The sequence below is a fragment of the Salmo trutta genome, chromosome 13 (genome assembly GCF_901001165.1).
Source record: "Salmo trutta chromosome 13, fSalTru1.1, whole genome shotgun sequence".
NCBI lineage: Eukaryota > Metazoa > Chordata > Actinopteri > Salmoniformes > Salmonidae > Salmo > Salmo trutta.
The window spans coordinates 80669483-80684548 of record NC_042969.1 but is presented as its reverse complement, the minus strand read 5'-3'; the positions used below and the strand labels follow the sequence as shown (position 1 = coordinate 80684548).

At 50.3% G+C, this 15066-nt stretch overlaps 1 protein-coding gene across 1 annotated transcript; it reads left to right on the top strand.

The window, feature by feature from the left end:
* The first annotated feature begins 291 nt into the window (after nucleotides 1-291).
* Nucleotides 292-14246, top strand: numa1 (nuclear mitotic apparatus protein 1). Its single transcript, XM_029773729.1, has 25 exons — nucleotides 292-413; nucleotides 1937-1990; nucleotides 2091-2176; nucleotides 2315-2394; nucleotides 2492-2580; nucleotides 2978-3052; nucleotides 3159-3249; nucleotides 3338-3479; nucleotides 3694-3830; nucleotides 4147-4258; nucleotides 4378-4495; nucleotides 5052-5192; nucleotides 5399-5512; nucleotides 5634-9800; nucleotides 9914-10123; nucleotides 10233-10420; nucleotides 10512-10649; nucleotides 10725-10863; nucleotides 11164-11389; nucleotides 11542-11678; nucleotides 11773-12087; nucleotides 12715-12807; nucleotides 12932-13210; nucleotides 13328-13368; nucleotides 13762-14246. The coding sequence occupies exons 2-25, from the start codon at nucleotides 1949-1951 to the stop codon at nucleotides 13763-13765; spliced, it is 7164 nt and encodes a 2387-aa protein (XP_029629589.1). The 5' UTR covers nucleotides 292-413; nucleotides 1937-1948; the 3' UTR covers nucleotides 13766-14246.
* Nucleotides 14247-15066: the final 820 nt, after the last annotated feature.

Sequence of the window (15066 nt, the reverse complement as noted above, 5' to 3'; positions counted from 1 at the left end):
ATTAAACGTTTTGATATTATTTATTAAATTGTACATTGTTGCAGAAAACCCATTGAATAATGTTCAGAAATGTTCCCTTACAATAGAATAGTGTATACGTTTGAATAATTACTATTCATGTTTTATTCATAAGAAATGATTAACTGAAAACTACAGTAAATCTTTATTCGCTCACAAAATGGCGAGTTGTGCACAAATAGCCAATTGACGTCTTGCAGCTCTGAAGGCATCCAATAGGAAGGCTTGATAATCACCAGCGCCGAAATTTGAAAGAGTTTACTTCTTAGCCAATCGAAAGTAGACCTGGTGTTCGAAACACAAAGTTATTTTGGTAAGCGGGTGCTACCTAGATTTTGGTATTTTCGAGACGGAATTGATAAATGTTTTCTACATATAGCTAGCTAATTGCAAAGGTAAGACATCGTTAATAATGGTGTAATTAACAAGCTACTGTAACGTTTAGTTTGCTAGTCTCACTGCCAGTGTTAGCTAGTAGCTAACTTTAGCACTGGGAGTAACGTTAGCTCGCTAGCCGTTAGGTAGTAAGCAGAAATTAATTTATTTAAGTACCATTTATAGCTGTCGAGTAGCTAGCTAACGTTAGCTAGTAACCAGGGACCCTTTTGAGATTCCTTTCTCTAAGTAACTAGTTACTTTATCTTTAGGTAACTAGTAACGTCAACTAAATATCTACATTATATACAAATGTATGTTGACACATTCAAATTAGAGGATTCGGCTATTTCAGCACACAGCCTGTAATTTCCATAGATTAACAATGGCTTTACTGAACCGCTCAGTGACGTTCAATGTGGCACCCTCATAGGATGCAACATTTCCAACTAGTAAGTTCCTCAAATTTCTGCCCTGCTGGAGCTGCCCCGGTCAATTGTAAGTGCTGTTATTGTGAAGTGGAAACATCTGGGAGCAACTATGGCTCAGCTGCGAAGTGGTAGTCCACACAAGCCCACAGAACGTGAGTGCTGAAGCGCGTAGCACATACAAGTCAACTGTCCTTGTTTGCAGCACGCATTAATGAGTTACAAACTGCCTCTGGAAGCAAGGTTAGAACAAGAACTGCTTGTCGCAAGTTTCATGGCTGAGCAGCTGCACAAAAGCCTAAAATCATCATGCGCAATGCCAAGTGTTGGCTGGAGTGGTGTAAAGCTCGCCGCCATTGGACTCTGGAGCAGTGGAAAAGAGTTCTCTGGAGTGATGAATCACGCTTCACCATCTGGCAGTCCGACGGACGAATCTGGGTTTGGTGGATACCAGGAGAATGCTACCTGCCCCAATGCATATTGCCAACTGTAAAGTTTGGTGGAGGAGGAATAATGGTCTGGGGCTGTTTTTCATGGTTGGGGCCCCTTAGTTCCAGTGAAGGGAAATCTTAACGCTACAGCCTACAATGACATTCTAGATCATTCTGTGCTTCCAACTTTTTGGCAACAGTTGGACAAGGCCTTTTCCTGTTTCAGCATGACAATGCCCCCGTGCACAAAGCGAGGTCCATACCATTCCATGGTTTGTCGAGATCGGTGTGGAAGAACTTGGCTGGCCTGCACAGAGCCCTGACCTGAACTCCATTGAACACTGCGAGCCAGTCATAATCGCCCAACATCAGTGCCCAACCTCACTAATGCTCTTGAGGCTGAATGTATGCAAGTCCCTGCAGCAATGTTCCAACATCTGGTGGAAAACCTTCCCAGAAGAGTGGAGGTTGTTATAGCAGCAAAGGGGGGACCAACTCCATAATATTAATGCCCATGACTTTGGAATGAGATGTTTGACGTGCAGGTGTCCACATACTTTTGGTCACGTAGTTGGAGTTGCTGATAGCTTATGATAGCAAGCTAGCTTCTTTGACTGAGCGCCCTTCTTTCTTCCATACAGTGGAATGATTAATACTAATGTCTGTCTGTTTTCCGTGATCTAGTGAGCAGCAAAGATGGTGCTTCACCTTGATAAAGAGCATGCACTGTTGGAATGGGTAAGTCTGCTTTGTTTTCTGTGGTCGGAACCAATATAAGCTCTAAGTACTTAGTTTTGTATGCCTTGCTAAATTGAATACATTTTTTTTTCGTCACTAGGTTAACCACCTGAATGTGGACCTCCCGGTGCGGAGCATCAACGATTTACAGGATGGCGTTTTGTTGATGAAGCTCGTCTATAAACTGTGAGTAAAAACAATGCTCCGTAATAGCTTAGAACCATAGATATTTGTCCTCGTCTGGATTTCGCTGACTTGGTAGTTTGCTTCTTCTCTACTGTAGTAGCTTCTTGTGTTGATCATTGACGTTTGTGATTCTGACAGGAGAAAGGAAGAGCCCGCTAATTCCTATTTGGACCAGCATGTCCAGGAGAGGCTGAAAGTGGTCTCTGACTTCCTGCAAGGTGAGTCACACTCACTGATCACTAGTCATGGGGGGGGGGGGTGTAGTTTTCCCCCATAGACACATGGCTAATAGTCCTGCCGTTGTGTTTTTTCCAGGTGACTGTAGGTGCAGCACAGAACGGGGAGCTCTCATCTCCTGGGACAACATCAGCAATGGACTAAACCTGGAGGTGGAGTTATCCAAGGTATCAGGTTCATACACCTGGGTTTTATTCACTGACCAAATGTGTCTCCAGTACAAGTATACATCATGAATTGATGGATGGAATGCTCAGAGACCACTGCACTGTGTTCAGCTCGACACTTGATCCAACTCTCTCTCAAAGCAAAGTTTATTGGTTACATGCATAGAATACAGGGTGTAAATGATACAGTGAAATGCTTAATTGCAAGCTCTCAACAGTGCAATATACATTTATCAAAAATAATGATGTAGTACAAAAATAAAACAAATAGTAATGTTTGGAAATGTATATATACAGTATAGACTATGAAATGTGCTGAAGTGAGTTCATGATCCAGCCCATCTCTAACCCAGATCCCCTGGGTGGCCTGTTTTATACTTTGATGTGTTTTTCTCAGGTGCTTGTGCTCCTGTACTACCATAGTGTGATCAACAACCATGTTGACCTGAACCAACTGGAATACAAGTTTGAGGTAGGCGGGTCCTTGTGCTCTTAATGGCATACCAAGAACTTACATTTTGCTTGTTGCCCGATAGTCACATCATTGCACTGCTAACTTGTGTTTTTCCTTCCCTAAGGTTGAGCTTGCCTCCATGCTCCGCTTTGTTTTGGACAATGAGAATAGCCTCTACTTGAGTGAGAACTTGGAGAAATATCTAAGGAAGAAGCGTAAGCCTTGACTCACATATTTCAGGTTACGTTCAACAATTCACCTTATGGTTGCAGTACAGAAACACGCATACTCTTTCTCTCTCAGCCCTGTTTAGTTTCAACAGTGACATCTCCAGTACCACCTCATCCTCCTTGTTCAACGATGAGTCCCCAGTCTTCCAGCGCAGAAAGAAGATCGGTTCAGTTCAGTTTCTGGACCTACAAACTGTTGCGTCCTCGTCTGTCAGGTATTACTCTGTCCCTCCATCTCTCCTCTGTTAGTGCTCACTCGTTCCTCTTCTAGTATCCCACCTATGGTATCCTAGCTACGGCCCTAGTGAGCTACTAGTCTAGAACAGCTGATGTTTGCTAGCTGGTCTAATGATCTGTACGCTGGGTGGGAACACTGATCTGTGTGAGTAACCGGTGCCTTTTACTGTTTTCTCCCACCCGCCTGTGCAGTTCTCCCCTGCAGGACGTGATGAACACTCCTCAGTTCCAGCTGAAGAAGCTGCAGAGGCAGCTGCGTCAGGAGAGAGACATGAGGGATGAGCTGGAGAAAGACCTGACCACCAGCGCCACCACCCTCACCCAGAGAGGTACCTACCTACCTGGCTCTGTCTGATTTTTAATAAGGATGTACCTGGTCTTTCACCACTACTTCCTCTGGATTCTTACTGTTCCTGCTGATGAGTTCTGGCTGAACTTGAAATATTGTTAATTATCAGGTATCCTATTGACATATTCAATGATATAGTCTAGGGTTTACACCAGCTGTTAATGGTTATCTGTAGGAGGAATTGGAACGCTGACTGTGAGCAATGGGTGATTAAACTTGGTTGGAGCTTTCATAGTGCCCGTTGATTTGTTACTCTGATATTTAGGACCTAACACTGCTCTTTCACCCTCCTGTAGAGAGTCAGATCTGTCAGTTGCAGCACCGTATTGAGAAGCTGCTGAGGGAGCAGGCGGAGCAGGAGCAGGAGCCCCGGGATGAGCTACAAGAACTGCACGGCAAGAACGAGGGGTAGGAAGGAAGAGAGAGAGAGAGAGAGAGAGAGAGAGAGAGAGAGAGGAGGGTCAAGGTCGGTCAAGGTCATGCTGAGGTCATGCTAGGTGTGTGTAACTGCATTCTCTCTCTATTAGGCTGCGGACCCGTCTCCATGAGGTGCTGAAGGAGTGCCAAGCGTTGAAGACTAACTCATCTCAGATGGAGCGGAAGGTGGATAGCCTGACAGAGGAGAATGGCACCCTTTCTGCCCAGGTGAAGGACTCTCCTTGTACACGTTTCCTTCAAGGCCCACTGCAGGAAAACATTTGATTTTCCACACTATGAGGTTGTGAAACTTCTAATAAACTTTTAGTGTGAGAGCTGTTTGATCAGACCGCCTGAAATTCCAGCCTGTTTTGGTGGGATGGAGTTTTGGCCTGACAGGTGACATCACCAGAAGGTATAAGTTAATGGACCAATAACAACATAGAGAGTTTCAAAACCTCTGCCAATAACAGCTAGTTTTCAGGTTGCATATCCCGCCCTTTAGGCTCGTCCAATTAGACCCCTCATTCAAACCACTCCCAGACAGTCCTAGAAAAATGATTGCTTGAGAAATTGCTCTTTGCTAATGAGCTATTTTGGTTTATTTTTTGACAATTGAAATAAAAAAAATAATAACGTGAAGGTACTAAATTGTTACCCAGAAATGGTTTGATATTGAGATAAAAACAGCTGTAATTTAACCTTTTAAATCAAGCCATGAAGACCATACACAGCCTATAAGGATTTACTAACTGACAACTGTCTCATCGTTTGTGTGTGTCAGATGCGTGAAGTGATCGCTCGGTTGGCGAGTGCTGAGGCTGAGGTGGACAGGCTGACTGAGGCCCAGGACTCTGCTCAGGGGGAGTGGAGCAGCAGACACTGCCACCTTCAGGATGAACTCAACCGGGCCACCGCTCAGAAGGTGAGGCCTATAGAACAGGTCCCATATTCATGAAGTGTCTCCGAGAAGGAGTGCTGTTCTTGGATCAGTTTTCTTTGTACAACACAATGACTAGAATTTACTTGGACAGAGGGGGCCTGCTTCTAGATCAGCACTCGGAGACTCTTTATATCTCAATTTGTGCTTGCTCTTTTTACGTTCTCTTCCTTCTTCTTTCTGTCTGTTAGGAGTGTCTGAGTGAACAGATGCTGATCCTGCAGAGCAAGATCTCCTCTCTAGAGGACGAGCTGAGTAAAGCCAAGATGCAGGAAAAAGGAGAGGTCATGGGCCCTATCTTGGAGGTTAGCATTTACCCAGATACTTAAAGCTGAATCAATTGTCACAATGTTCAAGGGTTACATTACATCCAACTTTTAGTGTTTGTGTTTTTAACCACACGTCCTTCCCTGTTCACCCCCACAGTGGGAGCAGCTGAAACAGGAGCTGGCTGATGCCACCCTCAGGCACGCAGAGTGTGAGTGCACCATCGCCCGTCTGAAGGGTGAGAAGGAGCAGGCTGCTGCCCTGCATGCCCAGGAGAGGGCCTCGCTACAGGCAGAGAGCCAGAGACTGCAGGTCCTGGTGACTGAGCTCCAGGAAGCCCTGAGTGCTCTGCGGACTGACAGAGAGGCTCTGGAGCTGGCCTCCAAGGAGGAAAGAGAGTCCCTGACTGCCCAGCTCCACACCCTGACCGCTGTGGTGGCCAGCCTTACCCAGACTGTACAACAAAGGGAGCAGGAGGTGAAGGCGCTGGGGGAGGAGGTGCAGCAGGAGTGCATGCAGAGAGGGGAGCTGAACCTGGCTATGGAGCGGCAGGACAGGGAGGCCAGAGAGGAGATCCAGGAGTTGACCAGCCACGTGGACACCATGGGTGCCTCACTGAGGAGGGCTGAGGAGGAGGTGCAGGTCAGGGAGAAGCAGCTTACCAAGCAGCAGCAGGAGAGCGCTCTACAGAGGGAGGTCCTACAGGAGGAGATGGCTGCATCTGAGAAGGCGTTAAAAGAGCTGAAGGAGCAGGAAGAGGCCGTTAGAGAGGAGGCCACTCGACTGCACCAGGAGATCACTACACATGTTACGGACCTCTGCAGCCTGAGGCAGGAGCACACTGCTCTGCAGGAGCAATTGGCTAGGCAGCAAGAGGAGATCTCCCTAGAAAAGGAGGCGCAGGCCGCAGCCCACAGGGAGAAGGAAGCGGTGGAGGCGGAGCTCTCTCGACTCCAGGAGGAGGTGAGGAGCCTGGGGGAACAGATGGCCCAGCTGGAGGAGGCTCAGAGGGAGAAGGAGCGTCTCCTCCTCCAGTCCACAGAGAACATAGAGACCCTTCAGACAGAGAGAGCTGCTGCCTTGTCCCTCGCTGAAGCCAAAGACCTGGAGCTCAGCAGCCTGAGAGAGGAGGTGAGGGCCAGGGAGGAGCAGCTAGCCATGCAACAAGAGGAGTACCGCTTACGGCAGGAGGAGCTACAGGAGGAGCTTGCAGCTCAGGAGAATGAAATCAGTAACATGAGAGAGCGGCTCGCTGGCCTGCTGGACCAGATCTCTCTGCTGAAGGAGGTGTGTCAGGAGGGTAAAAACATGGAGGTCCTGAGAGAAGAGCACGCTGCCCAGTTGGAGCAGCTGAGGCTAGTGAAGGAGCAGGTCGAAGAGGTCCAGGAGAGGAATGAGGAGACCTCGGCAGCTCTCAGGGAGAAGGAGTCGTCTCTCAGGGAGAAGGAGGAGAGCCTCCGGGGGCTGGAGGAGGAGCTACAGTCCATCACCTCTCTGGCCTCCCAGAGACAACAGGAAGAACTGACCTCACTCAAGGAGGAAGTAATCTCGCTGCAGGAGGAGGTAGAGAGGAGGCGTGCCGCGGAAGCCCTGGCAGTTGAGGAGGCGAGGGAACAGGAGGAGAGCGTGTCAGTCCTACAGCAGCAGCTGGACTCAGCCATCCAGGACAATGATATGAAGAGACAGAAGTGTGAGAGGCTGGAGCAGGACCTGGAGCAGAGAGGAACACTGGTGGAAGAGCTGAGGCAGCAGGACGAAAGCGCCAGACTGGAGGCCACTCGACTCCGCCAGGAGATCTCTACACAGGTCAGCCATCTGGAGGTAGTGCAGAGGGGGAAGGAGGAGCTAGCCAGGCAGCAAGAGGAGCTGAGAGGGGAGGTGTTCCTCCATCAGCAGAGAGCTTCAGTGCTCCAGCAGAGCCTGGAGGAGCAGGAGGTCGCTATGAGAGTGTTAAAGGAGCAGAAGGAGAGCATCAGAGAGGAGACCACTGTGAAGATGGAGGCCCTACAGGCTCAGCTGGAGGTAGTGTCGTCTCTGGCCGCAGCTAAAGACCTGCAGCTCAGCACTCTGACAGAGAAGGCCACCGCCTTACAGGAGCAGCTAGCTAAGAGGGAGCAGGAGATCTCCCTTCAGAAGGATGTGCTGCAGGAGGCCCACAGGGAGAAGGAGTCAGTGGAGGCACTGAGAGAGGAGCTGGCCAGGCAACAGGAGGAGCTGAGAGAGGAGCTAATCCTCCAGCAGCAGAGAGCTCAGTCCTTAGAACAGAGCCTGGAGGAACAGCAGGAGGCCCTGAAAGAGCTGACGGTGAAGGAGGAGAGAGCCAGAGAGGAGGCCACTCAACTCCGCCAGGAGATCTCCACACATCTCAGCCGTCTGGAGGAGGTGCAGAGGGGGAAGGAGGAGCTGAGGGAGCAGGAGGAAAAAGCCAGAGAGGAGACAACTGTGAATATGGAGGCCCTACAGGCTCAGCTGGAGGTAGTGTCGTCTCTGGCCGCAGCTAAAGACCTGCAGCTCAGCACTCTGAGAGAGGAGGCCTCTCTACTCTGCCAGGAGAACACCAAACGGGCAGCTGATCTAAAGGACGTGCAGTGGGAGAAGATTCGGTTGGAGAGCCTGTTGAGCGAGGAGCACAGAGCCTTAAAGGAGGACCTGGCCAAGCAGCAGGAGCTGCTGGGGGGGGAGGTGACCCTCCACCAGCAGAGAGCTGCAGAGCTCCAGCTAAGCCTGGAGGAGAAGCAGGAGGCCTTTAGAGAGCTGAAGGAGCAGCTTGTCCAGCAGCAGGAGGACAGCTCCCTACAGAAGGTCTTGCAGGAGGCCCAGGCTGCAGCCCTCCAGCAGGAGGCGGTAGACGCTCTGAGAGGGGAGGTGACCCTCCACCAGCAGAGGGCTGCAGAGCTCCAGCTAAGCCTGGAGGAGAAGCAGGAGGCCTTTAGAGAGCTGAAGGAGCAGCTTGTCCAGCAGCAGGAGGACAGCTCCCTACAGAAGGTCTTGCAGGAGGCCCAGGCTGCAGCCCTCCAGCAGGAGGCGGTAGACGCTCTGAGAGGGGAGGTGACCCTCCACCAGCAGAGAGCTGCAGAGCTCCAGCTAAGCCTGGAGGAGAAGCAGGAGGCCTTTAGAGAGCTGAAGGAGCAGCTTGTCCAGCAGCAGGAGGACAGCTCCCTACAGAAGGTCTTGCAGGAGGCCCAGGCTGCAGCCCTCCAGCAGGAGGCGGTAGACGCTCTGAGAGGGGAGGTGACCCTCCACCAGCAGAGAGCTGCAGAGCTCCAGCAGAGCCTGGAGCACCAGGAGGTTGCTCTGAGGGAGCAGGAGGAGAAGAGCACAGAGGAGGCCACTCTGAAGATGGAGGCCCTCAACGCAGCTAAAGACCTGCAGCTCAGCGCTCTGACAGAGAAGGCCACCGCCTTACAGGAGCAGCTAGCGAAGAGGGAGCAGGAGATCTCCCTTCAGAAGGAGGTGCTGCAGGAGGCCCACAGGGAGAAGGAGTCAGTGGAGGCACTGAGAGAGGAGCTGGCCAGGCAACAGGAGGAGCTGAGAGAGGAGCTAATCCTCCAGCAGCAGAGAGCTCAGTCCTTAGAACAGAGCCTGGAGGAACAGCAGGAGGCCCTGAAAGAGCTGACGGTGAAGGAGGAGAGAGCCAGAGAGGCCACTCTGAAGATGGTGACCCTCCAAGCAGCTAAGGACTTGGAGCTCAGCACCCTGAGACAGGAGGCTACACAACTCCGCCTGGAGATCTCCACACATCTCAGCCACCTGGAGGAGGTGAAGAGCGAGGGCCCCCTGAGAGAGGAGCACACTGCCTTACAGGTGCAGCTGGCCAAGCAGCAGGAGGAAAACTCCCTACAGAAGGGACTGCTGCAGGAGGTACAGGCCACAGTCCTCCAGGAGAGGGAGGCCAAGGAGGCACTGAGAGGGGAGGTGTCCCTTCATCAGCAGAGCCTGGAAGAGCAGAAGGTTGCTGTGAGGGAGGCTCTAGCCAGGCAGAAGGAGGAAGGGCAGGCAGCAGGCCAGGTGGAGAAGGAGTTGATGGAGCAGTTCTCTGTGCTCCAGCAAGGGAGCATGGCTGAGCTACGAGCCCAGGCAGAGAGCAGAGAAAGTGGCCAGAGACAACAGCTGGATGCCCTGCTCCTGGAGAAGGAGAGGCTGACTGATGGTCACCAGGTCCTGGAGATGAAATGTAGTGCCGCCCAGAGGCTGGAGGCTGTACTGCAGGAGGAACTGGCCTTGCTGAGAGAACAGATGGAGGGAACCGAGTGGGAGAAGCAGATCAGAGATCTACGGGAACAACTTGCTGCCAACACTGAGGTAGTGGAACACTACAAAACACAGGTGAGTCTGACCAGTAAACACATCTCTGAGCTAACACGCACCTCACCCTGACTGTGGATAGAATGATTCAGCTTTGTCTTGGAGGTTGAGGTGTGGTATATTTTTGTTCCCAGGTTGAGAAGGCCAAGAGCCACTACTCGGGGAAGAAGCAGCAGCTTGTGGAGTCTCAGGAGCAGGTGACGGAGCTGCAGCGCAGCCTAGAGGTCAGAGAGCATGAGGTCAACGCTGTTACCACGGAGATGAAGCTGCTGCAGAAGGAGCTGGAGAAGACCAGGAACAAAGAGAAGAGCCTCAGCTCCAAGGTCAACACTCTGGAAGCACAGGTACATATATACACACTATCTACCCTCTCAATCAGGTTATATTAGGCATCCTATCATACACTATGTCAGCTTCATACTGACATGAAACTGACATGATTTGTTTACACAGCTGGCGTTTGCTGACCGTCACCTTCGGGAGCAGAGCCAGGTTCGACCTGAGCGGGGACCAGGTGGGATTGAGAAGATGAGAGGGGGTAGAGAGAGTGTCTACCTGAAAGTCCCCCAGAGCCAGACTCACCAGGAGACCAGCGGTGACAGTCTGGACCTCAGCCTGGACGATTCCCTCAACACTACTACGTAACTCACCTTCTCTTCTGTCACCATCTCCTCTGACCTTGACTTGCAGCTAGGTGACTGGTATACATCTCCCTCTCTCCCTGCCCTGTAGGAGGCCGTTGGGGCCCGACGAGTCCAGTACCCCCCTGTTGCGTAGCTCGGAGCGTGTAGCTGCTAAACGGCGTGCTCTGGGAGGGGAGTCACTGGAGACCCTCTACTTCACCCCCATGAATAACCGTCAGATCAACAGGTAGGTTTACAACGTGTGTTCAGCACCACTAGTTTAACTGTTACTATAGAGGTTCATCATGGTTATTCTCCCCAGGACCAGTACTGAGCGCCGGCTAGAGAGCAGCATCACGTGTCTGGGAGAGCTGGCTCTGGACTCAGCCAGGAAGAGACCACCCACCTCCTCAGCCAGACGCCGAAGGACCACCCAGGTCATCAACATCACCATGAGCAAGGTGGAGGGAGCACTGGGACACTTCTCTCTCTCACTCTCTATGTCTCTCTCACTTCTCTCTGTTTCTCTCTCTCTCTCACTTCTCTCTCTCACTTCTCTCACTCTCACTCTGTCTCTCTCTCTCTCTCACTTCTCTCTCACTTCTCTCTCTCTCGCTACATACTTGGGAGCACCCTGTATGACCTTGTGGTTTTCAACTCACATCTAACGGTATTTTAGGTTGGTTGACCTGCTGAGGAAGACCACTGAATTGCAGCATAGCGAGTGAGATGGTTGACTCCTCCTCTCTCTCCCCATATAGACGACCCCTGGTCGCGGAGGAGCAGGAGGAGATGGTGATAACGAGACGTTCTACAGCCTGGCCTCCGTCCGCTCCCATCCCAACATCACCGGAAGCACACACACCGCACGACCGATCTCCATGGAGATCTTCCACACACCCGGAAAACCTGCCGTTGCCATGAGCGATCAGCTCCTCAGTCTCCCTGGATACCGTCGAAGCACCGTCCACGTTGCAGCTCCACAGAGTACGAAACGTTTACACACATTCTACAACAAACCCCTTGTCCTTAGCCGATGACACTTCTCCATCCCAGTCCTTTCAAATGTTCAATGCACCAAGAGGTTGTTTGGCCCAGAGTTTGTACTACAGTATGTTTATGTTGTGCATGTTGTGTAGGTACGGGCCAGTTCTGTGTGGGGGCAGAGAATGAGCCTGACCATGCTGCTGATGACTGGCTACGCATCGCTGAGCTGCAGGCCAGAAACCAGTCTTGTCTGCCTCACCTAAAGAGCAGCTATCCTCTGGAGTCCAGGGTACACACACCAGCTCACTGTTACTCACTCTCCATCTCGCCATCTGTCACTTGTAATCATCCCATCTCTAACCCCTGTCTCGTCCCCGTTGCAGCCCAGCCTGGGACCGTCCTTTGAGTTCACCGACGATGACCTGCGCATGGGCGACCCCACGGAGACTATCCGTAGAGCCTCTGTGATGCCCGGACAGATTCAGGAGTCTCTGTCATCCCACCGGCTCTCCCTCCACCCGGGACAGGCTGACAGCACCACGGCCAGCAGGCCAGCCTACGGCTCACACCGCCTCTCACTGATGCCCCCCAAACCTAAAGCCAGCAGCACCCTGAACAACCAGAACACGCACAACCTCAGGGGGAGCAACCTGTCACTCAAACGCTCAGCCAAAGACCAGGAGCCAGACACACCTGAGGTGAGAATGGAGGGATGGAGGTGAGAATGGAGGGATGGAGGTGAGAATGGAGGGATGGAGGTGAGAATGGAGGTGAGAATGGAGGGATGGAGGTGAGAATGGAGGGATGGAGGTGAGAATGGAGGGATGGAGGTGAGAATGGAGGGATGGAGGTGAGGATGGAGGTGAGGATGGAGGTGAGGATGGAGGTGAGGATGGAGGGGAGGATGGAGGGGAGGATGGAGGTGAGGGGAGGATGGATGGATGGTGGGGAGTATGGAGGGGAGGATGGATGGTGAGGATGGAGGTGAGGGGAGGATGGATGGAGATGAGGTGGGGAGGATGGATGGATGGAGGTGAGGTGGGGAGGATGGATGGAGGTGAGGGGAGGATGGATGGAGGTGAGGTGGGGAGGATGGATGGAGGTGAGGTGGGGAGGATGGATGGAGGTGAGGTGGGGAGGATGGATGGAGGTGAGGTGGGGAGGATGGAGGTGGGGAGGATGGAGGGGAGGTGAGGTGAGGAGGATGGAGGGGAGGATGGAGGTGAGGAGGATGGAGGTGAGGTGAGGATGTAGATGTTGATGTGGGGTTTCAATCATTTAACCTGTTTAATTAATTGTACATTTACTGAAATCTCTTTTTTCAGGCTAAGAGGATGGCAACCAGCTGTTTCCCGCGCCCTCTTACCCCTAAAGGAGGTCGTTTCAGCTCAGCCAACAACCGCCAGCCTCTTAGCCCTGTGAGTCACTTCCTCTGGACTGTAGCATGTGCTTTGTTTACTTAGCAGCAATGGTAGTGGCAGGATGTTTTGTTAGCATACGCCAAACAGTAGGCCTAAAACATCCACCCATCCTCTCTGTCAGGCTGAGCGGAGACAGTCCATGGTGTTCTCCATTGACAACACGCCTCGTAAGGCTGCCTCCAAGAGCGGCTTCCTACAGAGAGGCATGAGTAAGATTCGCAGCTCCACGCGTAAATCCCCAGGGAACAAAAGCTCTCGTGTCCCGCGGTCTGGAGATGTGAAGTCTCCCCGCAGTGGAGCTGGGAGTGTGAAGTCTCCTCAGCCGGGAGGGAAGGCACAGAGGAAGTCCCCACGCACCAACAGCAGCAAGTCTCCAAAGAACCCCACCAGCGCACGCAAGGTGAGAACCACTTCCTTTCTCCAGACAAGCGGCATACGATATGCATACGAGATGATTTGACCCTTCCACCCCGTATCAGACCATGTGTCTAACTACAGCGGTACTGTGTGTGTTTAGGAACCCGAGGTGTTGGTTGAAAAGCCCATTCATCTGAGCAGGTTTTCTATCAGTTCTGATTCACTCAGCTGGTTTGTTAACACTGGGCTGTGCTGCAGGGGCATGTCTCCTGTCTGGGGGGGTTTCCTGTCTGGGGGGGAACGTTGGGTGCTGTCTCACTAATGTGTGTTGGGGTTATTCATATCACCTGATAGTCCCTTGGGGTTATGGTGTTAGTTTGTGGTGATGTGTTTTCTAACTACCCTGTTTGCTACATTGACCGTCTGCAGGATTGTGTAATTACATGCCATTTGGGAGCACTACTTCCAACGTTTTGACAAAGTTGGCTCATTTCATCAATGCAGACCTGCTACTCACTTAGGTGTCTGGGTGATTATCTAGTGTTCCTCTCTTCTCCCTAATAAAACACGTTTTCTCTCTCTCTCTCTCTCCAGATGAACTTCAGGAGGAAGATGTGAACGAACATCTGGTCGTCCTAAACACGTTTGGTTTTTACATTATCTACCAAGAATAATCATTCAATTGTTTTATTATGTGCAATAAAAACAAGTGTACTTTCACCAGAGGTTATATTATATTTACTTAGAACATTAGTGCTAATTTGGGGTTTAATCATTTGGTTTCTTTTGAGATTTAAAATCTCAATGGGTTTTTTATTTGACCTAATGATGTCATTTGTATTAGTTAAGCCCTGTTTAATGGGGTGGTGAGGTATCCAATACTGTTATAGGTCACCTACTGTACGTGTGTACCTGGTACACTGGGTGATGATGATGATGATGCATCACGCTTTGACTTTATTTCATCTTATTTTTGGCTTTTTAAAGTCCCCCCGCCCCCTTTTTAGCTTTAAACCTTTTTGTATCATATTTACATGTATTGTCTCTCAAATAAAAATAAAACAAAACAATCTGTCAAATATTTTGTAAGGTGAAATGGTGTGAAGGGAATTCAACATCATGGCAGTGCGACTTAATAAACATTTTACATCATGGCAGTGCGACTTAATAAACATTTTACATCATGGCAGTGCGACTTAATAAACATTTTACATCATGGCAGTGCGACTTAATAAACATTTTACATCATGGCAGTGCGACTTAATAAACATTTTACATCATGGCAGTGCGACTTAATAAACATTTTACATCATGGCAGTGCGACTTAATAAACATTTTACATCATGGCAGTGCGACTTAATAAACATTTTACATCATGGCAGTGCGACTTAATAAACATTTTACATCATGGCAGTGCGACTTAATCCAAAAAAAGGTCTGGATTTAATGCTCAGAAATTCCAGAGAATGATTTCAATTTTCTGAAAATACTACACAGTCATCAATTTGTTGTGAGTAGGGTATTCTAACTATTCGACTATAGTTTGGGATTATTTTCAAAGGCGTTTGATTAAATTCTGTCCAGAAAGTCAACCTGCCAGTGTCATGGTCTGTAATACAACCTGAATGGTACAAACACCACCAGTCCGTAGTCAGCCTACCTACTTCAACCCTCTGCCTCTTCATTCATTTTACCGACAGCCCCAGAATCTCTTCCCTGTCACAGGAGACTTGTGATTTGAGCCTGTTGGTGGAACTGAAATGGACTCTGATTCAGAGGTGGTGAGATGAGTGGACCAGAATCACTGTTAGGCCTCTAGAAAACAAGTGTTTGAACGATTTTAGAGTCCGATGAATGAGTCAGTGCATTATCATGTTTAAACAATAAATGAGTCATTGG